The following is a 26,256-nucleotide window of genomic DNA, read 5'->3' as shown; positions in this document are numbered from 1 at the left end:
CCACAGTCTCAAGATGGCTTCGCTGAGTACAGGAGTGTTTGGTACCAAACTACTCCTTTCAATGAACCCACACTGATGCCAGTGTGGGATTTATTGTACCATGTACCCAGAGGGCATCTCAGACGTGTCCCCTGGATCCCTATAAACCCTGGTGTTGTTTCTGACCTGCTGTAGGCAGACAGCTACCACCAGACATGTTTCTGGACTCCTGGGCAGAGAGCACCTGCTCTCTGGGATCAGAAACAATGCACATCCTGGGCAGAGGGGTCATGTCTCCTACCCCAGAATGGGCAGTGCTTAAAGAAGGGAAGGTTCAAAGGTCTGCTGCCTTTGTAATGCGACCCCCCCCCCCCCAGCCTCTGCTGCTAGCAACAGCTGGAGACCCTGGTTTACACCCCCAGTTTGGGCAGATAAACCTGTGGGAAAGTTAAAAAAGATAGGATGGGTGACCACTTCTGCCAACCCCCCTTAAATAGGTCTGGACCTCTTTCTTGAGTTGGGTGTCCATTATTTATCACTGTGGTGCAACAAAGATCTTACACTCTTCTGTGTTAGGCCTAAGGCAGCTCGACCACCCGACCACAAATAGAGTACTTTGGGTTTTACATTAAACCCTGTACACTTTTGGGGAACCCTTGGACTCTGCGCATGGTATTAACATGTCACCGTTAGTTGTGGACAGTGCTACTAGGTCATTTAGATTAAACCTATACAATCAAAATTCATTGATTTAAAATGCATCATTTGCATGTTCCTTTGTGTGTTTTAGTGGTTTGTTGATGAGGATAGTTCACCTTCCTCATTGTTTTCTGTTTTTTAAACTTCCCTCTGTGAAGCTGCTCCATTTATTAGCCCTTTCCTTTAAACTTTTCTGATACTTTCACTATTCTCTTCATGGATTTCCCACATGGCTTCCCTACCTATTTCAGTTTTTTTAATTAGGGTACTTTTGCCCAACCTTTCTCAATTTCTGCCTCGAAACATTGCGGGCCATATTTATGACCCGGGTTGCGTAACTCTTGCACTACGTAATGTGGTGCAAGAGGGACGCATACCGTGAGTCATATTTTTTAAGCCACGCAAAGCCACTTTCTGTGGCTTCGAGTAGCTCCAACAGAATGTAGTAGCGCAACACCGCGCAAATTGCTGCTTTGCGTTTCTCTGCCCTATGTAGGCATTCCATTGGCATTGCATGGGTGTTCCCACAGAATTCCCATGATTTGTGACGCATTTCCAGATTTACAAGACCGTGTAAACCTGGGAATGCGCTCAAAAGATACACCTCACCAAAAAAGGAGAAATATCTTTATTTCTCCCCAATTTTTCCTCTTTCTATGTGTACTGCAATTTGCAGCACACACAGAAAGAGAAAAAAACACTCAGGTTTGTTTTTGTGCAGGAAGGTACCCCTCCCTGCACAAAACAATTCTGCCTACAACAAGGGCACCCTTGCACCATGGTGCAAGGGTGGTGCAAGGTGCCTACGTTGGCCCTAGACTGCCAAAATGGTACCAGCAAAAGGGAAAAGGACAGGAATGCGCTGTATTGGATAAATACTGAGCATTCCTGCACTTTCCATGTGACGCAGGGCAGCAAGTTGATTTGCTGCGCTGTCCTGCTTCACTCAAGTCATAAATGTGGCCATGCATTTTTATGGTGTGGTAAAATGCCTTTGCACGATTATTTTTGTTAAGTTTGAAAATACTTTTCCAAAATTGTGGCTTCTATGATTTTGTAGTTTAACCAAACGTTTTCTTTCTTTGGATCAAATGCTGTAAACGATTCATATAAGCTCGTATAGTTATGTTATATCCACCTCCTTCGACTCTATACTGAAGCTTGGAAAATACCAATTTCCATTCCTCCCTATTATATATAATATTGGTTCTTTGGTTATCTTTGGTAGGGTGGGCAATTTATTTCTTTATGTATAACGTTTTATATAGCGCGAACGTGACCCACGAGGGTATGAACGCTTTACAGAATAACATAAATGGATGAGGTGGTATACACGTATTCAAATGTGTCAATTCATACAAAAGAAATATAAAATATATGGATAACAAACATAGAGGACCGTGAATCTGCAGGACGTTGCACAATATACAGTTATTGAACATTAGGTGATTGTGCTAGCAAACAAACAAATAATATCCTCATTCGATTCGCAATGGATTTAAAGAATATAGATAACCAAGGGGGACCCGAGGCCAGCTAAGCTTTACACTTCATACAGTTATTGAGCAATAAGGACTGTGGTATTATTCTTACATAAAATAGTCTTGTCCATTCCACCTGAGATAGGCAATGGTATTCGGGTCTTAAAGATGACTCGGTGACAGCCTAGAATTAAGACTTAGGACATGAATTAGTCAATGTCTTTATAAGTTTACATTACAGTCCTGCGGATCTTCTCGGTTCATGGGAGGAGGGTTACACATTGCAAGTTGTGAGGTGGGAAATAATTTCCTGAAGGCCAGGTTTGTGACTAAAGATGTGGAAGTACACACAACTTAAGGAGAACACGTCTTCTAAAGCAATATACTTGTTGAAAAGTGATATTAGGCTTGGTTTGGCAAACAAATATTTTCTAGTACCGTCCAGGATAGTCAACAAGATAAACCTAATAGACATCTCAAAATAAATTCACACTGTTCTTGTTTATGTCATTGCCATAATACAGGTTGGCCACTGCAGTACGTAAATGAATGCTTGGCAAGTAGCATCTAAGGTAACTTCGTGGAGGTCTCAACTGTAATCAGCTAGTCTCTCCTGTCCCTTTATTGAAGCCATCGCCAAGAGAGGATGCACCACCCCCTGAGAGGATGACATCACTGGCTGGCACCATCTCCACTTGCCACTCGGAGTGGGTTTCCTTCCAGGATGAGGAGCCTTGTACTGGTTCTCCTAGGGGTACAGTAAATGCTAATCTTTGTTTAATGTTATTAATTGGTATTGTCTGGATGGAAAGGTGGCAGGATCTAGGGCACTGTTTCATTTAGTAAACTTAAGGATGCCAAGGGCTGCATGTTGGCCATTTTGAAGGCAATGAAGCTCTCGTTATTGTGTATTTGCAAGATTTTAGTCTAATATTACCTTTGTTTTTTTCATGCTGGAACAACACCTTGTGCAAAAGAGGAAAAAGTTAGAAAACTCAATTTTGCCTATATTCTTTAACTTCACATGAGACTCTTATGGCCAACTATGGAAATGGCATGCAAACTAGCCTAAACCTAGTTTTCCATTGTCTTAAACTGTTTGTGAACATTTCCACCTTGTTGTTTCCCACATGTTTTCGGCTGGCCTTGTGGCATATTTTTAGCTCTTACTGTATGCCCAGATATTCTACAGGAACATTTTCTAAGACAATAATGGAATAAAGAAAATGTATTTTCTGTTCCTTTCTAAATATAGTTATTGCTTTTTTTTTGTGAATGTTTGATCACTTGTGACTCTTTCTTGACATTGAAGCCACTGTTCCAAAAGGATTGACTCCTAATTGTCAACTTTTTTTACAGGCATGCTCAACATTTACCTGTGAGCTGATTTACTAGCCACATCAACATCAAAGTTTTTTCAGTGTTTAATTTGTAAAAAAAAAAAAAGAAATTAGGGCCAGGGCCCAAAGAATTTCTCAAGGGGCCTCTGCAGCTTTCACCGCTCACTGATGCCAGCAGCACTGCTAAATTCACAACCAAAATAACCATTATTCATAACACTGCTCCAACTGCTACAATTTAGACATCTTCAGACCACCCTCAGTCAGTCAAACCACTTTATCCGATTAATTAAAATCATAAAAGTACAATATATAATATAATAAGACCATGTAAATCAATTAGGCATATGAGCGATATTAAAAAAGAATTAATACAACAGGATCAATTATCTAATACATCAAAGCTTAAAAACTCGCTAAGGAGAAATTTCATAGAAGAATAAGACAAGGGTGTTCATACAAGATTTAACATTGGATACCTTCTTTTCCTAAGACGAATCACTGCAACTAAAAAACTGGTACTATTAAAAATATCCCATGTATCATTAAGCAATTGGAGATAAAATAATGCCGGTCTGACCTGTACAAAAGCCCTTTCCCCTCAGCAGAGGAACTAAAAATCTCCTACGAATTTCACTTTAATAGTCACAAAACATTATGAAATGCAATGTGTCCTGTGATGAAAAATTATCACAAGGACATGGGCCTACATCCTCTGGTTTTTACACCAGCTTTGCAGATTACCCAGCGAGAAATTAATTAGGTTAAAATGAAGCCTGATTAAAAGCCAGCGATGGAAAGGCGTGGTAACAATTCTCAAGTATGGCTCAATTAGTAGGGAAGTTTTTTAGCAAAAAGTGAGGGTTTCATTAACTCCTGCTTCTCGCGTTCCACCATCAATAAATTCAGAAGTTGAGATTTAACCCATTTCACGTCCTCTTTTTTTAATCCCATCTGGGTCGCTGAAGAGATCTGGGTGCCTCAGTTTAGAGAACATAATGCAACCACAGGATACTACTGGCTTTTTCCAGGGTAACACAATCCCGAATAATCTGTTGATTTAGGGTTAGATCTGGGTTAAGCCAGCAGACCACCGGGGCCAACCTGAACAAGTCTGACACATATCCAAGCCCCACTTCTTGGTGAATAGCAAAGGTTGGGGTTGATTGAGGTAATGACAAGATGGCACGTAGGAATTTGTTTTCAGCTGTCTGCACCCCTTCCAAGTGCTTGTAGCCCCAGATAGTGGAGCCATACATAGCAATAGCCAGGCATTTAGATACGTAAATCTTAAGCATAGCTTCAATGGGCCTAGCCCCCAGGCGCTGTGCAAACCCTTGTACAGCTGCCGTTGATCTAGCCATTGCACTTTTTTTTACTTTCTGTTGGGGGACCCAGGTACACCCTGGACACCTCTGCTCCATTGCAGTAAAAGAATTGTATTTTTCTATTTCTTTGACTCATTGACATAATGTGAGATTTCGATATGTTCACTATTAAATCCAAGGAGTTTATGTAGACCCCAAAGGCATCCAGGAGCCTCTGGAGACCCATAGCTGTACGGGCTAATAACACAGCATCATCCGCGTATAGGAGAACCGGAAAACTCCTTTTCCTACTTGCGGAATATCTAAGCTTGCCTGATCTAGGGTCTTATCTAGATTATTAATAGAAAGGGTAAACAGTAGAGGCACCAATAAACATCCTTGACGGATGCCTCTACCCGATTTTTAAAGGCCTTGTGCATTTACCTTCCTGGGTGACCCTAACTGTTGCTGAGAGATCCCGGTGTAAATCTGCCAAAAAATAGACTAGGCAAGAGTCAATGCGTATATCAAGCAAAATAGACCACAGCTTTGATCTGTTAACAAGATCGAAGGCAGAGGAAAGGTCCATAAAGGCCGTCTGCAAAGTGCCTTCTTCAGCTATGGTATATTTAACTAATATTAGATGTAGGTTAAGGCACTGGTCCATAGTGCTCCTACCTTGTCTAAAACCATATTGTAGGTTGGATAAAACCTCATTATCGTTCACCCAATCCGTGACTTTAGCTAGGATCACTTTGCCTAAGATTTTAATGGCAGAATCAATTAGAGATATCGGTCTGTAACACCGTGGATCCCCTCTCTGACCCTTTTTAAAAACTGGTATGATCGTGGATAAAGACCATGAAGCAGGAAACCCCTGTGAACTTGAAACATTAAAAACATTAGTTAATATTTTGGCCCAGAATTTTGGGTTACATTTATACACGTCAGCAGGGACGTAATCAGGGCCAGGCGCTTTGTTACTAGACATCTGTATTATCGCCGTTTCTCATCCTCCTCCTTAAAGACCAAGGGAGGTAAAGCCCTATTAGCATCCAGGCTGATGGATGAGTCCATGGTGACATTAGATCCATAAATTGCTTAAAAATGGGAGAGCCACTGGGCCTCTGTAATGTTGCATTCTAAAGAGCCATTCTCTATACAGGAAAAAAGGGTTTATTAACAATGGCCCAGAATCTAGAGCTATCCTTAAGGACTTCAACAGATAAGAGTGCATTTCATGCCTCCTCTTTACTCTTGTTTTTCCACTTAGAAGCAGTGATCTTATACTGTTTCCTTAGCATGGCTATCAGCTCCTTATCTCGAGGTATGTTTTTCAGGGCTTGCACCAAATTGCGATGGGCCCGTGAACAGTTGTTATCAAACCACCATTCACCCATAGTTAATCTGGGTTTATTTGTCATAGTCAGATCATATGCTACCTGACCACAAATGCCTTCAAAAGCTCTAAGGTCCTCAACCCCTTAGATGGTGTTTTCAAAACATATTGCAATATTATCTTTGGCCTTCTCAAAGAGGTTCGAGCAGGAAAGGTCCGGTATTACCTTAGCCCATTTTAGCCTCCTCTGCTGATCACTTGTTACCACGCTACTAACTCTCTCTTTCTTTCCAGTTTTTCCCAAAAAAACACAATCTTTATCTAGCACAAGTATTACCAGATTGTGGTTACTAAAAGGCGACAGCCGGGCATTATAAAACACTACCTGAGCTAGCATGGGGGGAATAAATATATAGTCAATAAAAGTATCCCTCTCTCTAGCTTTAAAAGTGGGAATCCGATCAGTAGTATCTCTAAAACTAGGTTCAAAGAGATCTGCCCAGCCAAAAGATCCTCCAGGGCTTCCCACTTTTGTGTGTGCTCAAAGTGGGGTGTCGCAGAAAAAGCTGGCCTTAGGTGATCATCAACATAATAGTTCAGGTCACAAATATGAATATTAAAATCACCCATAAGTACAATGTGATAAATAAGTAGTTTGCTTCATCCTATATTCTTCCCAAAAAAAATTCAAATAACATAGATGTTGATTTATAAAATAGCTTTGCCTTGAATTATAAAAATTAACAAATATTATGTTGGGGAAGTTAGGGGTTATCAATTCTATTGTCAAGCAATTATGAGAGCCCACCTCCTGCCTCTTTTGGGTCCCTTTCAGATTTACCAAGAAAAGCATTAGGAGGCCCCCCTTTGCTTTACCCGCCAGAGCAGAGCGTGCTGGGGAACAGTAGGATTTATACCCATCCATCCCAAAATTATGCACCTTATCCCACATCTCCTGGAGACCAATTACCTCATAATGTTTTAAAAAACCCAGCCAACTTAGATCATCTTTGTTGCTTCTAAGGCCCGCTATATTCCAGCTAATGATCTTACCTTTGGGGGCTATATCTACATCTATGACCTGGCCGTTTTGACTGTCACCGTAGAAGCTCTCATGGGACTGGGGCGCCTCCAGTCAGTCATTCGCATCTAACTGGGCCAGTGGGAAAAATCTGTTTTTTAAGGCTAAACCACCTCTTTCTTCAATTCTCAAAGTCAGCAATGAAAATAATTGTGGGATTGTTACCGGTCTCCAACTAGGCATATCTGAGCGAGTCTCTGGTTCTTTATTTTGTAAGGGACGATTTCCACTCTGGTTATACAACATTGGGCATGCCTCACTTGGGGATCTACCTGATACCTTTATACCTCTTACTGGTGGGTAAAAGAAGCCCAGTGGCAAAGCCCTGATGCCCCCTTCCCCAACACAGAACTGTCCCAAAACAGCTGGCCCGCTATATCCTTTTTATCAAAGGTGACAATGATACAATCACATTCGGCCTGTTTGGGACAGTTTCCAACCCACCCCACACGTCTAGCCCTTATGATATGAGAGGAAACCTGGGAATTGCCATTACATTGTTGATCACACCAGTATTTGGTTTTCCGTAACAGAGCCGAGGTGGATTCATAGTCACGATCTCCAAGTGGGGGCACCCCTATAAGAACAGCTACCAGAGGGGAGGCTTCTGGTGGGAGGTTAAGTCTACAGCTATTTGGTCTAACATTTCTCTCTTGTATGCCTTGGTTTCCACTAATATCCGAAATCATGCCATTGGATGGAGAGCTTAAGGATCTCTGATCATAATGACGGGAGTTACTGTCCCCAACTTGGCTCCCCTTGATTACCCCTGTCTTATTCATGGAGCTAGGTTTTGAACAATCCAAGGATTGCAATTGAAATTGACTACCGGGGCAATCCTCACCAGAATGAGACCTAGGCTCTGTTTGAGCCTGGGGTATTGTGATTAAATTAAGGGTGTCACATGGAATTTTCAAGTCCCTTAAGAATAATTCAATATGCTCACATTTCTTCAGGATACCTTCAACACAAGTGTTCAATGTGTCAGTGATGTCTTTAGCAATGCTTGTGAGTATAGATTCCATCCGGGAGCTAAATATATCCTCCACCAATTTCCGCAGTGTTAGTTGAGTGTTTTTGTCCACATCTTCCGCCTGTGTAAAAATACTCTTTTTAGGTCCTTTGTCACGTTTGTTTACTTTTTTGGTGACCATTGTTTTCCCTAGAGTGCCCGTAATAGCCCCTTTTGTTGTCCTGTTCAAGGGTGGCAAATTTTCCTTAATTTCACCATCCGCACCCATTGTCAGAGTAAAGTCGTGGGTAAATTCTCCCCTCCCTGCTTTCGCAATTGTTATCAGCACAGTTGGCTCCAAGAGAACAGGGATTCTGGGGGAATTCTCAAATACAATATTCCCCTCCCTGGGGTCTTGACTCATACTCATATCCAGTCCCAGTTCTTTTTCTGCATCGGCTATTTCCTTGTTTAGAGCTCCCAGCGCCGAGGTTAAATATGATATAATAGAAGCAGACTTCCTTGGAATTTTGGCTTTTAGCCCCCCTGATCCTGGCTACAAAGTTGTTTCCGCTTACCCATAGTTGTTGTTGGTGATTCTGATGTTAGAGGGGTGGCCCAGCCCAGTCTCTTCCTGTATCTGACGGGTGCAGATGGTCCCGCCCTTGGCCCGGGCTGCACCTGGGCGCGGCCCAGGCACGCCTGCGTGCGTCCCACACTGCGGGAAGCCCTGGGGGCTTTTCAAAGTGCCTCCAGGCGCACAGGCGACGCTGGCAGCATCGCGACAGTGCTACAGCCAGCAAAGGATGCTGGAAAATGTAGTCCTTGCTCCCGGTCTGCTCTGCACACCACTGCTGTCTCTCGATCTGTAGCCCCCAGCAGGAGGTGAAGCAAGCTGCAAATGGGCTACCACCCAAAGGTAAAAGAATGGTCTGGACGTGGTGATATTATCCATTTTTAATTTATGTTAATCGTTAAATAATCTGCTGATGTCTTCACTTCAAATACAGACAAACAGTGCCACTATGTGGTGATAAGAGCTGGTGTTGACAATTTAGTACCGGCAAATACCAGCTCAAATTGAGCACTGGCTTTCTTTGTAGCACTTGCTTCATTCTAACAAAGACGACCACTGTGATACATTAACACATTTCTGCTTTGTGTGCATATGTTTGTGTGTGTATATATAATATATATATCACAACACAACAACGGTTACTTCTCGAAGCCCCAATCTGAGGAATATCGATGTTTTATTCTATCAAATTAGCAGCATTTCTTTCTCTGACACATTTTGGCTGTGCGATCCGCCTTGTTCACAGGTGAGCCGGGTAATAGTGCAGAGTGATGTAGGCCTTAAATCCCATTAAACACTTGACCTTCTTTTCAGAAAATACAACTCCACATTGCACCTGAAACATAAATACATTCTGTGCAAGTACACTATCACTTTTTGTTTTGCTTAATACAATTCAAAACATCAGGTTATCATGTAGTCCAAGTCCACATAATGTTTAGTTATAAAAAGTTACGCATGAGAGGGAGTCTTCATTTTGTATTTGCGTTCTTGCTCAATATCATGCTGCCGGACTCTCTTTCTCGTCTCAGTGCTCCTTTTGCCAGACTTCATCATAGTGCTGCAAAAAAGAGGCAAGCTGGACATGACCCCCCGAATAGATCCAAACAAAAATCTCCTTTTGGTGGGAGCCCCCATCCCTGCAGGGCGGCTACGTCAATACCGGTAAGGATTGTCTAGTCATTCAAATCACACACAACTAAGATTACTTTGATTACTGAGATTACTGACCTAATTATTACTACCCAGTGGTGTCTTCCACTGGGTCAAATATATATATATATATATATATATATATATATATATATATATATATATATATATATATATATATATATATATACATATATATATATATATATATATATATATATATATATTCACTGAAAAAACCATAGGTTATAGACCATATATAGTTAGGAATTAGCATTTAAAAAACCTTATTTTACTCACACAAAACCATTGAAATTCCATATATAGTTAGTTGCACTAACTATATATCGTGCACCCGCAATCCACTGCTGATCATGTCACATATTACATCATTCATGACATGGTCAGTGACATCACTGATGACATCACTGATGACATCTCAAATGACATCACTGATGACAACATCCAGTGACTGTATTTTTCTGTAAAGTTAAAATATGTCTTGAGTGGATGTATAAGTGTCTGGATGAAGGATTTAGTAGGTGCATGACTGACTGTATGAGTGAGTGATTAAATGTGTCTCACTGAATGCATGGGTTAGTGACTAAACTGTCTTAATTTGTGCATCATTATGTCTGTTGTTCTGTAAACTGCTGCATGTGTTGATCATTAGCTATACGAGAGGCTATATGTGTTATTAATTGGTTGCCCAAGTATTTCTATGGGAGATTGAGTTTGTGTGGGGGTGGCTGGAAGGTGTGAGACTCTATGCATAGATGTGTGAGCAGTTTATTCACTAGGTGTATGAGTTCAAGAGTGCATGTGGAAACAGCTACATGGGCAGTTGACTGTGTGCATGAGTGTATTGATGAGTGAATGGATATCTCAATGCTACATGTCATAGTAAGTACATATGTAAAACACAGTACATGTGAGAGTTGGCATATATAAATAACTGTGCATGAGAGCCACTGAATGAGTGAGTGGTTGTATCGATCATTGTGAACTTGTATCAGGGATTGTATAAGAGAGTAAATATGTGTTAGTATATGTTTCAATAAGTAAGGTGTGTTTAACTGTATAGTTGAAGAAATGGAGGTGAGATTGTTTCTTTGCATGACTGACTGGGTGTGTGAGTAACTCCATGGATGAGTGGCAGTGTGTGAGTGTCTGTTTACACTGAGTGTATCTAAGGTTATATTAGAGTCTGAAGAGGTTTATCGTATTAGCACAAGAATGATGTCAAATGAGATGTCATCAGTGATGTCATCAGTGATGTCATTTGAGATGTCATCAGTGATGTCATCAGTGATGTCACTGACCATGTCATGAATGATGTAATATGTGACATGATCAGCAGTGGATTGCGGGTGCACGATATATAGTTAGTGCAACTAACTATATATGGAATTTCAATGGTTTTGTGTGAGTAAAATAAGGTTTTTTAAATGCTAATTCCTAACTATATATGGTCTATAACCTATGGTTTTTTCAGTGAATTTTCAAGGTTTTGTAAATGCTAATTCCTAACTATATATGGTCTATAACCTATGGTTTTTTCAGTGAATTTTCAAGGTTTTGTAAATGCTAATTCCTAACTATATATGGTCCATAACCTATGGTTTTTTCTGTGAATTTCATTGGTTTTTTAACAGCTAATATCTGTAGCTGTAAAATGTATTCTTCTTTAAATCCAAAAATATATTTTATATGTTTATGAATAATTTTTTTTTTTAATATTTTTTTTTCTTCGTTCCCGCTTCGCAAATCGGGAAGCTTCCCGTTAGCTGACCTTGATGCCGCGAAATAGACCGCGAGCCGGTAAACGTTTCTTTACCGCAAGTGCCGCGTTACAAAACAACATCGTGACGCCTCCCGTCCGCATGACGTTTCACGTTGTCGCGTGATACGTCATATGACGTACTACGTTAGCGAACTGGTACGCGAAGCGAGTCGCAAAGCGCAGGTTTCTGGAAGCAAACCGGGAGGCCCTGCAAAGCGCTTAACGTAAACACAGCAAGTCATGTGACTTGGTAATAACACTTTTCATTGGTTCATTTCACTTTTGGTTTCCTAATGATGTAAGACTAGGTCATATAATCTAAAATGAACACTTTTGATTGGTTGAGAACTCTTGTTTTTCCCAAATGATGAAAATCCCTCCTTCTTTCCTCACTCTGACTTTCATCATTGTGAGAGAAAGACCCTTTGTGATCACTGAGCAATGGCTTCTTTAGTAGCTTCAGCTGGTGCTTCCCCACCACCTCCACCACATCCAAGGAAGAGTGGACCACCTGCTCAAGTTATAATTCAACAAGAAGAAGAAGAAGAGGAACAGGAGGACGAGCACGAAGAGAGGCAGTTTTTGCCTGAGCAGCCCAGGACGTCTCACCGGAAAGAAAACTTCATTTGGCAATTTTTTAAAATTCCCAAAGGTCAGAAAAAAGTAAATGCAAGATACGTAACTTGCCTTATATGTCAAGATAGACTGTCCAGAGGGACCGACAAAAAATACAGTTTCGGAAACTACACAATGCATCGCCATATGACTAGGTGGCATCCTAACAACTACAGTGCTGCACAGTTTCGGAACGACCTAGATAATCTCCCTATTATGGCCAGAAGATCTGTTGTACCGGAAGTAACGGGACCAGAGGGCAGGGAGATGGTGCCAAATATACAAATGAGATTTGGTGAAGTAAAACACACCTGCGTATTTTGCGATGGATTCATTTCCTACGGAGAAAGAAGCATCACTCTGATCAACAGAGCTATTGACTATCATATGCAAGTTTGTCCGAAACGCCCAAAATAATAAATACTTCTTTTTTTTGTTTTGTTGCTCCTGTTGAGCCCTTTACAATGAATCGTTTTCATTGCCCCCTCCAAGAAAAACCCAAAAAAATATAAAACTGTTCCGAAAAATTCAAAAACAGTAAAAAAATGTTCAGAAAAATAAAAAAAAAAAGTTCTTTTCAGAACTACCTCCCCGTTATTAAAAAATTGGTACAATATTTGGAACTGTGCCAACCTCTATTTCTCTTAGTTCGCTTCCTAGTTCGCTCGCCGGTACGCGAACTGGAAGCGAACCAAAAACAGTAAGTATAAGGGAGGGAAACACACACTTATGTTAAAATAAAGACAGCTATAGGGGAGTAAACTAGAGATACTATTACCCGTAATCCACTGCTGATGATGTCACATATTACATCATTCATGACATGCTCAGTGACATCATCAGCAGAGGATTGCGGGTTTTTTGACAACATGCCTTATCCACGGTTTAATAACGCTGCCTTTTGCTTTATATAAGTTTTCAAATTGTATGAAATATATACCAATAGGTCGTTATGAACCTTTAGGTAGTGCTTTTCTTCATGAGGTCTGGTCGCTTCCATACACATACAGATGTTTCAAAGATGATCAAGAAGTTTATCTGAATGGAGAGGAATGCACTGAGACGCCAGATCATTCACTAATGTGTAGGCACATACAGTTACACGGTTCATGCAACAAACACCGACCAAATATGGCTTGCGTGTTGCAAGGCACGCCAGTTCCTGCTATCATCCCCACGTTCAAGTTGTTGGAAAATGGTAGTTATTTGATGCTCAATAATGAAGATTGTTCTGAGTTAATTAAAAGTATTCCTTTTATCGTAACAGTAAGTGAACGGGTTATTTGCTGCAGAAATGTTCTATTTCCTCCCACACATGAACATAGGGAGTTTTCAATCTGGCCACAAATACCAACCTTGGGACACGTTTCAACGGCATGGCAAGAATAAGAGCTCTTTTGTCTCAGAGAGAGGTGGCCTTGAGTTTGGCCCGTGAAACTTTCGTACTTCACATAGCGAACACCCATACAGAGGTGCACACCCTTTTCAATTAAGATTTGCCTTTCAATTTCAGCAACATATTTCCGACTATCTTTAACGCATCCTCCACAAAGTCCCTGGCACACTTTTTTAAAGTTGTTACCAGTGGTCTCGTGACTTCATTTGAGAAAATCTTTGGAGTCATCCCTGCTTCCTTTCATTGTATTTTCTGCACTCTGGTTCGTAGATTGGCATTTTTACTTGCATTACCAGCGGACGCTCTTGTGCTTTTTTACATTTTTAAATATGGATGTCCCTCCTATGCAACCTCCGACCCTGCAGCTGCTGACACTGTTCCGCAATCGCATGCTAGAATATTATGGCACAATGCCGTTGGCGATATTAAGCACGGCATATGGATTATCTTTTCGGTTCTCCTACTTCACCTGTGTCCAGCCTGTATTTCACTGCCTGACCTGTGATTTCGATTGGGCCATTGATTTGTGTCTCTGCGGACCGGTTTCTCCTGACGTCGACTTTAATCAGCTGATGACTCCTATCATTACTCACGAGTTGGTTTGTCCTGGCGAAAGGATTATGGCTGCGGCATTGATGCATGGACTACTTGGTCCCTGGAATTTACTGGCGGCAGCACAGTCTTTCTCGGAACAGAGCTTTCTTGAAAACCCACCGAGCTGTCCTCTGATGGTGATAGAGGATCCGGTGCTGGGAGAGCACGTATGTTCTTTTCCGCTTTTAAATTGGATGGCTGAACTGTTTTCGGATGAAGACGGTGACTTCCTATTGGAGGCTGTTGCAGCTTATTTTGCATACACAGTTATGTCATAGACCTTTTTCATGTTTGATATGCTGAGTACTAGCATTTCATTGACAATTCATTGACTTATTTGTCAAGTTTTTATTATTTACCTTGCCTATTGGCTTAAGACTCGATAAAGTACTTGGCTGTTTTATTTTTCTTTAGCATTAAATTTTCCTAGTTTTTAATGCTTTACCTTGCGGACCGTCCACATATAAACTTGCAATCTGCTCTCATGAGATGGCACTTCTATTATCTTATTCAGTTCGTTTCCGGATCATGAGGAGGTGTCATCTAGGTCCTGGATATCTTTACACCGTGTTAAGTTAGCATGGGCTCATTACCGGTTTAAACGCCATTTTTCCTTTTTTGCAACTTCTGCACACGACACTTAGTTGTTGCTTTAGCTTTCCACCTAGTAGTTCATCGTGGTTTACATGAGAATAATATGTTATTGGTCTACTATCTGCTTTACTTGTTAAACTATATCTGTACAGCGAGTGCTAAAGTTTCAAGAACAACACGATACAGAATTGTTATGAGGTCTGATCTCCACGACTTCATACTCATAACATAAGTGCAACTTCTGCCAATTCTGGGCATGAGGCGGGTTTTATATTGCTTTGCCGAACACACATACACAACAGTTGATGCGGTTCACATGAAGAGAGAGCTGGTGTATGCTGATGTGATTCCTTCAAATCTAAGACACTAAAGTATGGGCACGCCCTAAACCAACACAAAGAGACCTTCTTAGCAAATAATATAATATGTGTATTAGGGAGGGTGAGATATAAGCAGCCGCGGGCCGTGGAGGGAGTTACGATGGGGCAGGGAGGCGGGGAGGGGGAGAAGCAGGGTGGAGCCCTCTCTACCTTGCCCCTCCCCCTCCCCGCCTCCCTGCCCCACCGTAACTCCCTCCACGGCCCGCGGCTGCTTATAAGTGTTGCTAACTCTTATTCATTTACAGCATGTTAACATACTGTCACCATTCGCTTTTTATGTACTAGTAACTATGCTGGTAATTTTGCTACTGATAATATGTGTACTTGTATTCTCCACCCTGCTTCTCCCCCTCCCCGCCTCCCTGCCTCACCATAACTCCCTCCACGGCCCGCGGCTGCTTATAAGTGTTGCTAACTCTTATTCATTTACAGCATGTTAACATACTATCACCATTCACTTTTTATGTACTAGTAACTATGCTGGTAATTTTGCTACTGATAATATGTGTACTTTTATTATCTAAGGTACTACGCCTGAGAAGACGGCATTAGTAAATAAACATTTCAAATACACATCTGTTCTTCTTAACTCCATGTTCTGGTTTCTAAGAAATCTATAACGACCGACTGTTCATGAGTTCCACGTATCCTGAGGTACTATAAGTTCATATTCTGGATTGTCTAAACATTGAGAGTTTGTTATATCCAATGTGACACTGTACCTAGCTTGCTAAGGAGTTTTTGATTACTAACGTGAGTTTTGGGACACCCTAATTCGCCGAGGTTCCAATCCTCTGTCCACAGTTCTGTGTGAGAACAGAAACCCTGCGACAGGGGCACCCCCGACCCTTGCTGGAGCTTCATCACACTTGCGATACAACTCCAGCAATGCATTCGCCGAGGTTCCAATCCTCTGTCCACAGTTCTGTGTGAGAACAGAAACCCTGCGACAGGGGCACCCCCGACCCTTGCTGGAGCTTCATCACACTTGCGATACAACTCCAGCAATGCGCCACCTTTACGGCACAGATACATCACGCATCTGTGCTGTTTTTGCCCCATGATGCGCCGCATTGTAAATGCAGCACACCATAGGTGACGGAACAGCGGCACAGAATGACTAACACATCCCTGGTGATGCGCCAGTCATCATAAATGTATCCCTATGCTTCTTATCTTGTTAGAGATGAACCGCCATATGTATCATCAAAGTTATTTGCATTTCCTAAATAGCGAACTTTAAGGAATAAATAGCGATTCTTTACCATTCCTAGTTTGCGATGAGCTATTTGCTAATTAGCCGAATGTAGCCCAATGAAGCCCAATGTAGCCCAATGTAGCCCAAAGATGGCCGCCAGACACACAAAAAAACAAATGTAGCCCAAATATCAGCCAGATGTAGCCCAACTATAGCCCAGTGACAGAATGACCAATCAGCTTCGCAAACCTCCGTTACGCGAAGCGGAGCGCTGTTACAGATATATATCTTTTTTTGAACGTTAATTTCTCAAAATCCACTGGAGCACATATATTGAGACCTAGCAAAGGCACATCGGGCTACCAGTCCCTAATATTTTGCCAAGTTTCGTGCAAATCCATTCAGCCGTTCAATTATTATTATTATTATTTTTTTTTGCCCCGCGGGGCCCTTTTAAAACTAAGCATGGGCGTAAAATCCGCTCCGCTCGCGGATTTTTCGGATTTTCGGCAAATCCGCAATCCGCGAACGCTCGCGAATTTGTCGAAAATCCGTGAATCCGCTCGCGGCGGATTTTTTGCTTGGTTGCGGCGCGCGGCGTGGTGCACGGCGTTCACTTTCCGTCATTTTAGCGTTTGCCGAGTTGTTTTTCTTTGCGAGTGACGCGCCATTTTAGATCTTGCTGCGTGTTCCCGCGGGAGTTTGTCACCCGCGAATACGTACTCGCGGCTTGCCACCTTGCACAGCACACCTCGCGAGAGTTCGCAATTGCGAACACGTAGTTGCGGCGGAAAGGAACAATCTCGCACTTGCGAAATAGAGATTTTGCAATTTCGCACAAGAAAATCACCAGCAAACAGGATAAACCTTCAGAAAATTATGATTTTTATCAGAATCACTCCTCAGGTTGACATTTGCATGGCCTTTTTTTTTGCAAGGAGTCCATTTTGGGGGGGGGGAGGAAGGAAGTGCCCCACAGTCTCCAACTTCCTGTTCCTGTCCAGCAGGCTCCTCCCAGTGCTTTGTCCATCTCCTGGTCACTTTCATTTGGATCTGGAGCTGGAAGGATTACTTTTTGTGGGTGCTGCTGGATATTTGGATTTGAGGCCTTTTTGACTGTCTTTGGATCACTTTTGGATTAGAAATCAACTTTCACAAGTAAGTTTGTTTGGGGCATTACAGTTGCTGCAAGTACAATTTTGGAACTTTTTCAGAAAATTAAATAAATTATATTGTGGGTAGCCACAGTATCCAGTAGGACCAGGGTTGGTTATGGGTGCATGATACAACTGTTTTGTTGAATTTAAACACCATTGAGGCCATGGATGGGCTGGGATTGTGCAGATTTTATTGTTTTTTGTCGTTTTTTTGGGCCTGCTGGTGTGGCCCTTTGCCCAGGGGTGGTGAGTGTTGCATGGGCCTAGTCTTTCTGTGGGGTGTCTTCTTGAATTTAAACATAATTGAGGCCATGGATGGGCTGGGATTGTGCTTATTTTATTGTTTTTTGTCGTTTTTGGGGGGCTGCTGGTGTGGCCTTTTGCTTGCCCAGGGGTGGTGGTGGTGCATGGACTGAGTGTGCCTGTGGTGTTGTCTCACTCTCTTTGATGTAAACATCATGGATGGCATTGGATTGTGGTGATTTCTGGCTGTTTTTCTGTTTTTTGGGGGTGTACTGTTGATGTGGTCTGGCCATGTGGGTGGTGGTGGTGGCCATCTTGAGTGCTGGCTGGTACAGGCAACATGTGCTTGGGGTGTAAGGGGGCCATTTTGAGGAGAGGCAGTGTCTGAGGCCTGCACTTATTTTGCCTACTTTTCATCCCTTATGCCCAGGGGTAGTGAGTGTTGCATGGGCCTAGTGTTTCTGAGGGGTGTCTTCTTGAATTTAAACACCATTGAGGCCATGGATGGGCTGGGATTGTGCAGATTTTATTGTTTTTTGTCGTTTTTTGGGGCCTGCTGGTGTGGCCCTTTGCCCAGGGGTGGTGAGTGTTGCATGGGCCTAGTCTTTCTGTGGGGTGTCTTCTTGAATTTAAACACCATTGAGGCCATGTATGGGCTGGGATTGTGCAGATTTTATTGGTTTTTGTCGTTTTTTTGGGCCTGCTGGTGTGGCCCTTTGCCCAGGGGTGGTGAGTGTTGCATGGGCCTAGTCTTTCTGTGGGGTGTCTTCTTGAATTTAAACATAATTGAGGCCATGGATGGGCTGGGATTGTGCTTATTTTATTGTTTTTTGTCGTTTTTGGGGGGCTGCTGGTGTGGCCTTTTGCTTGCCCAGGGGTGGTGGTGGTGCATGGACTGAGTGTGCCTGTGGTGTTGTCTCACTCTCTTTGATGTAAACATCATGGATGGCATTGGATTGTGGTGATTTCTGGCTGTTTTTCTGTTTTTTGGGGGTGTACTGTTGATGTGGACTGGCCATGTGGGTGGTGGTGGTGGCCATCTTGAGTGCTGGCTGGTACAGGCAACATGTGCTTGGGGTGTAAGGGGGCCATTTTGAGGAGAGGCAGTGTCTGAGGCCTGCACTTATTTTGCCTACTTTTCATCCCTTATGCCCAGGGGTAGTGAGTGTTGCATGGGCCTAGTGTTTCTGAGGGGTGTCTTCTTGAATTTAAACACCATTGAGGCCATGGATGGACTGGGATTGTGCAGATTTTATTGTTTTTTGTCGTTTTTTTGGGCCTGCTGGTGTGGCCCTTTGCCCAGGGGTGGTGAGTGTTGCATGGGCCTAGTCTTTCTGTGGGGTGTCTTCTTGAATTTAAACACCATTGAGGCCATGGATGGGCTGGGATTGTGCAGATTTTATTGTTTTTTGTCGTTTTTTTGGGCCTGCTGGTGTGGCCCTTTGCCCAGGGGTGGTGAGTGTTGCATGGGCCTAGTCTTTCTGTGGGGTGTCTTCTTGAATTTAAACATAATTGAGGCCATGGATGGGCTGGGATTGTGCTTATTTTATTGTTTTTTGTCGTTTTTGGGGGGCTGCTGGTGTGGCCTTTTGCTTGCCCAGGGGTGGTGGTGGTGCATGGACTGAGTGTGCCTGTGGTGTTGTCTCACTCTCTTTGATGTAAACATCATGGATGGCATTGGATTGTGGTGATTTCTGGCAGTTTTTCTGTTTTTTGGGGGTGTACTGTTGATGTGGACTGGCCATGTGGGTGGTGGTGGTGGCCATCTTGAGTGCTGGCTGGTACAGGCAACATGTGCTTGGGGTGTAAGGGGGCCATTTTGAGGAGAGGCAGTGTCTGAGGCCTGCACTTATTTTGCCTACTTTTCATCCCTTATGCCCAGGGGTAGTGAGTGTTGCATGGGCCTAGTGTTTCTGAGGGGTGTCTTCTTGAATTTAAACACCATTGAGGCCATGGATGGACTGGGATTGTGCAGATTTTATTGTTTTTTGTCGTTTTTTTGGGCCTGCTGGTGTGGCCCTTTGCCCAGGGGTGGTGAGTGTTGCATGGGCCTAGTCTTTCTGTGGGGTGTCTTCTTGAATTTAAACACCATTGAGGCCATGGATGGGCTGGGATTGTGCTTATTTTATTGTTTTTTGTCGTTTTTGGGGGGCTGCTGGTGTGGCCTTTTGCTTGCCCAGGGGTGGTGGTGGTGCATGGACTGAGTGTGCCTGTGGTGTTGTCTCACTCTCTTTGATGTAAACATCATGGATGGCATTGGATTGTGGTGATTTCTGGCAGTTTTTCTGTTTTTTGGGGGTGTACTGTTGATGTGGACTGGCCATGTGGGTGGTGGTGGTGGCCATCTTGAGTGCTGGCTGGTACAGGCAACATGTGCTTGGGGTGTAAGGGGGCCATTTTGAGGAGAGGCAGTGTCTGAGGCCTGCACTTATTTTGCCTACTTTTCATCCCTTATGCCCAGGGGTAGTGAGTGTTGCATGGGCCTAGTGTTTCTGAGGGGTGTCTTCTTGAATTTAAACACCATTGAGGCCATGGATGGACTGGGATTGTGCAGATTTTATTGTTTTTTGTCGTTTTTTTGGGCCTGCTGGTGTGGCCCTTTGCCCAGGGGTGGTGAGTGTTGCATGGGCCTAGTCTTTCTGTGGGGTGTCTTCTTGAATTTAAACACCATTGAGGCCATGGATGGGCTGGGATTGTGCTTATTTTATTGTTTTTTGTCGTTTTTGGGGGGCTGCTGGTGTGGCCTTTTGCTTGCCCAGGGGTGGTGGTGGTGCATGGACTGAGTGTGCCTGTGGTGTTGTCTCACTCTCTTTGATGTAAACATCATGGATGTCATTGGATTGTGGTGATTTCTGGCAGTTTTTCTGTTTTTTGGGGGTGTACTGTTGATGTGGACTGGCCATGTGGGTGGTGGTGGTTGCCATCTTGAGTGCTGGCTGGTACAGGCAACATGTGCTTGGGGTGTAAGGGGGCCATTTTGAGGAGAGGCAGTGTCTGAGGCCTGCACTTATTTTGCCTACTTTTCATCCCTTATGCCCAGGGGTAGTGAGTGTTGCATACTTGCATGTCCCTAGTCTTTCTGTGGGGTGTCTTCAATGTAAACATCATGGATGGCATGGGATTGTGCTCATTTTTCTGTGTTTTGTCGATTTTTTGGGGTGTATAACTGAACTGATGTTCCTCTGTCTTCCATTGCTTTTAGGTGCACAAGAAGACTCAATAGAACCACCAGTGCCAGGAAGAAGTCCTGCAGCGGGGTGTGCAGCATAACGTCACGCGACGTCACGTCTGGACACAGAACCCTCTGCAACTCGTGCAACTGCTGCCTGCTGACCTGCTCTGAAGAAGATGGCCCCAAAAAAAGTAACCCGTAGCTCCTCTAGCAAGAAAGGTGCCAGTAAGGAGCAGAAGAAGCAAGTTACCAAGGACACTGGTGTGCCGCCCGCCCCTTTTTTTGTGAGTAAAAAAAAAAGTATGCCTGCAGCAGCTGCAGCGGGATCTGCTGGGGACCAAGCTGGCAGCAGCACCCCCGCTCCATTGGGCTCAGTGCCACCACCACCACCACGCCAACTTAAGTCCAAGCCCTTGAGTGCTGCAGAGGCAGCCAGTATACTTCTTCAATCACCATCGACCAGTGATGTTGGCTCATCGCAAGAAAGCAGCAGCAATGTCCCTCAATCAACACAGGTTGTTGTAGCTCATCTGACGAGTGTTGAACAACCACAGCGGCAACAACAATCACATGTGCAAGTACAAGCCCAAGTACATGTGGAAGGAGAGGCAGCGCAAGGAGATGCGCATGCAGAGGTGCATGGAGGGTCACAACAAGTGCCCACAATAGTTGTTCCTCCCGAAGTAGGGGCACATCAGGAAATCGACAATCAAGGCGAGGTATCATTTGAGGAACCCACTCCTCCTGATGATCCTTCATTGTCTTCCACAACCCTAGCAAGGAAGAGATCAAGGGTGGTGTCTACATCCTCTTCAAGCACACCTCCTTCTGATGATACGGATCAAACTTGGGAACCAGCACCACAGCCGTCTGAGAGTGAGGCACACCATGATCCAACAAAGGTACTTAAGCGTAAAAGGAAGCTCGTCCAAAGTCTCAGACTTATGGAGTGTGATGAGGCTCAACAAGAAGTGGCGGATACTGCTGCTGATGAAGACTCTGCCAACGACGACCCAGTCATCATAAAGGTCACTGCAGCCCCAGCGGGCATGCAGCAAACAGACATTTTGACCCTAGCCCGAAGAGCTGCTGCGCGTGATGATGATGATGATGATGTTGTCGATGAGGAGGCAGTGGAAACACCACAATCATTGGAGTTAAGTAGTACACCAACTCGTCCCGCTTCCATATTTCTTTCTGGCAAGAAGAGACCTGCGTCAACCTCGACCTTAATTAGTGGCGGTGAAAGTGGAAAACGTACAAAAGTTGGCCAATCCAGATCCTCCACTTCATCTGGCATTAGCTTCATGACCACCACCACCACCAGTATCGCCGCCTCCTCCAGGTCCCACAGACACTTCAAGTCCCCAGTTTGGGACTTCTTTACTGTTTGTCCCAAAAATCCAAGGTTTGCCATTTGTACCCTTTGTAAGCTTGCAGTTAGTCGTGGTAAGCCAGGTAGCAACTATGGTACCGGCGGCCAGAGTGGTCATCTTGACAGAAAGCACGCTGTCCAATGGTTTGCGCACCTAGCTGCGATCAAGAAAGGCCAAAATCAAGGAAACGTTGATGTTTCATCTGATGTTGACGAGCAGGAAGAAGACGTGTCAAACACTTCCCTTACACCCAGTACCCCTCTCAGCAGCACACCCAATGTGAGGCACACTAAGAGTGTTGGAGCGAGTGAGACACCAACGCACAAAAGTTCACCAGCGAGCAAAATTGGGTCAACGAAGTCATTATCAGCCCGTAAATGCTTGGTCCAGGGCAACATTAGAACAATGCTTACTTCAGAGGTGCCATATGAACGCAACCACCCACTGACGCGTCTGTATAACACTAAGCTGGCTAAAATGCTAGCTGTGGACCTTCTACCTTTTTCTTTTGTAGAAGCGGTAGGTTTTCTTGAATTAGTTGCAACGCTCTGCCCTAAATGGAAGGTTCCGAGCCGGTTCTATTTTGCCAGAGTTGCGGTTCCAGCACTACATGAAGATGTGCTGCAGGCGATTGGGGCAGCTTTGCAGAAGAGTGCTGTTCACACAATACATCTGACAACAGACATGTGGACCAGTGGCCCAGGCGATGATTACATGTGCATCACTGCACACTGGGTCTCTTTTTCAGGTGTTATAGCAAAGCTAAACGCAGGTGTTGACCCGGACCAAGTTTTCAAAGCTGCTCGGAAACATGCAACACTAGCCATGTTTGCCTTGGAGAAAAGTCACACAGCAGAAAACCTTTTGGAAGAGTTTGACAAAAAGGTGTTGTCAATGCTATCCCCCCTAAAACGCAAGATTGGTTATGTTTCCACGGATAATGGCGCCAATGTAGTTAAGGCCATGTTACAGGGTCACCATGTTAGAGTGCCGTGTTTGGCGCACTGTATCAACCTGGTAGTTCAAAAATTCTTGAGTGATAAAGAGAGTCCAGCGTTCGAGGTAATGGCCACCTGCCGCAAAATGTGCAACCATTTCAGCCATTCTTTTAAGGCCCGGAAGCATCTGCGGAGACTGCTACTTCAACGTGGAATGCCAGTGAAAGCACTCATCCAGGAGGTGGCAACACGTTGGAACTCAACCTTCTACATGCTTGAGCGTCTGCATGAGCAGTATACGGTACTCGATCACTATTTCTTGACAGAGGCTACATCTCAGAAGGAGGACCTGCGGATGAGTAAGGCGCAATGGGCCATAGTTAAAAGCCTGACAGACATGCTTCGTCCTTTTGAGTTCTTCACGCGTGCAGTCAGCCAGGAGGACTGTAATTTGGGAAAAGCTATCCCATTGTTGTGCATACTGGAGCACCAACTGATGGCGGTTTCTTCTGAGTTTGAAAAAGATGAAAAAAAAAAAAAACATTTCATTTTGTCTGAGAAATTATTACATCGCCTACGTGGTGATGAACGTCTTAAAAACATCAACTCAGATCAGCATTACATTTGTGCTACTATTCTGGATCCACGCTACAAAAAGGCGCTGGCAGACAACGCATTCTTTCCTTTCGCTGATGCAGATGTTCAAAAGTACAAACATTGGTTAGCCTGGTCAGCCAAGAGGTTTGAAAAAGAACGGCAGGTTATTGAAGGAGAAGCCAGTACATCAGCATCAGCATCAGCAGGCCATCCGCAGTCACAAGAATCCACTTCTGCACCTGTGGCTGGGGCACAAGTGACCTCTCAGCCGTTAAAGACACCGGCAACTGGATCATCTGCACCACACACAATGACAACACTAACAGTGGCTGGGGAGGAGGATTGGCTAAGTTTGATGGGGTATGGTTCTCGAAAAAATGTCACAGGCACAGCAAAAAGTAAGCAAAGTGGAGGAACAGTTGATGACCTTGAGTCGATGGTGCAGGACTATCTGAATGACTCAACAGTGGTCTTTCTTAATGAGGAGCCATTGCAGTATTGGCATGGCAAAAAACAATTGTGGCCACAGCTCTACAACCTGGCTATAAACTATTTGTCTTGCCCACTCGCAAGTGTGTCTTCTGAACGTGTTTTCAGTGCTGCTGGTGGCATTGTAACTGCCAAATGGAGCCGCCTATCGCCCAAAAATGTGGAGCGGCTGACAATGATCAAGATGAATCAGCACCTCATACCACCAGATTACAAAGTGCGAGAAAGCACGCCACATGAAGACGATGAGGACAGCAACGTAGATGAGGGGATTTTTTCTCTGTTCGGTGCCACTGACCTCATCCAGCCTGAATTCGCAGAGTATGATGACGAAATCTTGTTCTTATTCCCTGACACCGAGCCCTGAAAATGAGACAATCAATCAAGAACTTTCTTTTTCGTCCTTATTCACTTTTATTCCTGTGTGCTTTGTGTCTCTCTTTCTTTGTTTTGCACAGTTAATTTAATTCAAACTTTAATCACCTAATCCCAAAAACAAGACCATCATCAGAACTGTCTTCACTTGTTTGCTTATTGATTTGAAGGTGCCGCAGTCTACATTCCTCAGGTTCACAAGTTCTGAAGAACATGCTCCTCTATCCTCCTCCTCCAGACTGCGATTTCCCTCCAAGCAGAGTGCTGGATTACGCACAATGAAGAAAGACTCAGCACTTGTGGGGGTGTTGTACTTCTTTGCGGGTGAGTTGACGGTTTTGGGCCCATTGCTGTGAAGCTCTAATAATGGACAAAAGTGTTTTGGACCAAATATGAGGTGGAAATTTCTTGCCGTTTTTGCTGACTTGCTTGCCTTTGAGGTGCTCTTTGGCGGGGTTCCGGGGGTTTGTGTGTAATTTTTGGTGTCTGTCGAAGCACTGCTGCGACAGTCTAATCTTGATTGCATTTGCTTTTCAGGAAATCCGTGGTGGAAAACAGGAGTTATGATGATTGATGATGATGACCTAGCTGAACAGCGCGGCATTTGGAACGAAGGCCGAGAGATATTGTAAGTATGAGATTTAGCTTTTTCGCTGTTTGGGGGTGTTGTCGGGTGTTTTTTTGCGGGTGGGTTGGCGCCGGCGGGTCTTGCCTGGGGCATTCCTGGGAAGGTCTAATACCGGATACAAGTGTTTTGGACAAAATCCATAAGGAACAGCCTTTTTTTTGCCATTTCTTCAGACATCTTGCTCAATGTAGCGTTTTGGGGGGCTTCCTGCTGTTCGTGGGTGGGTTGCGGCCGGGGTCTCTGTCGAAGCACTGCTGCGACAGTCTAATCTTGATTGCATTTGCTTTTCAGGAAATCCGTGGTGGAAAACAGGAGTTATGATGATTGATGATGATGACGACCTAGCTGCACAGCGCCGCGTTTGGACCGAAGGCCGAGAGACATTGTAAGTATGAGATTTAGCTTTTTCGCTGTTTGGTGGTGTTGTGTCGCGTGTTTTTTTGCGGGTGGGTTGGCGGGTCTTGCCTGGGGCATTCCTGGGAAGGTCTAATACCGGCTAGAAGTTTGTTGGACAAAATCCATAAGGAAACACCAGTTTTTGCACTTTTTGTAAGTTAGGGTTCGTTAGGGTTAGCCCTAGCAGCAGGATTGCATGTGTTTAGGGGGGTTCTATTGCAACGCGGTTCTGTTGTTGTAGAGCACTGTTGGAGCGATGCTGGCTATGGATACTTTTGCTTGCAGGCAAGTGGTTTGAATACAATCCACGGTCTGTATTTGGGTCTACTGTTACTTTCAAAGTACGTTTTGTAACCATTTTTCTGCTAGGCATCGTTTTTGGAGATATGATTGGGTTCTTCTACATTTTTGCGACTGG

At 43.9% G+C, this 26,256-nt stretch overlaps 1 protein-coding gene across 1 annotated transcript in view; it reads left to right on the top strand.

Annotated features, from left to right (window-relative positions):
* The first annotated feature begins 2,683 nt into the window (after positions 1–2,683).
* Positions 2,684–26,256, top strand: part of STON2 (stonin 2) — a 382,439-nt gene continuing 358,866 nt past the window's right edge. The window contains exon 1 of the mRNA XM_078659997.1: positions 2,684–2,913. Within this exon, the coding sequence (XP_078516123.1) occupies positions 2,826–2,913 (88 nt within the window). The 5' untranslated portion in view covers positions 2,684–2,825. The remainder of the gene's footprint in view (positions 2,914–26,256) is intronic.

Source organism: Lissotriton helveticus, chromosome 9, assembly GCF_964261635.1.
Source record: "Lissotriton helveticus chromosome 9, aLisHel1.1, whole genome shotgun sequence".
NCBI lineage: Eukaryota > Metazoa > Chordata > Amphibia > Caudata > Salamandridae > Lissotriton > Lissotriton helveticus.
The sequence above is the reverse complement of the archived record's forward strand: the minus strand, read 5'-3'. Positions and strand labels throughout refer to the sequence as shown.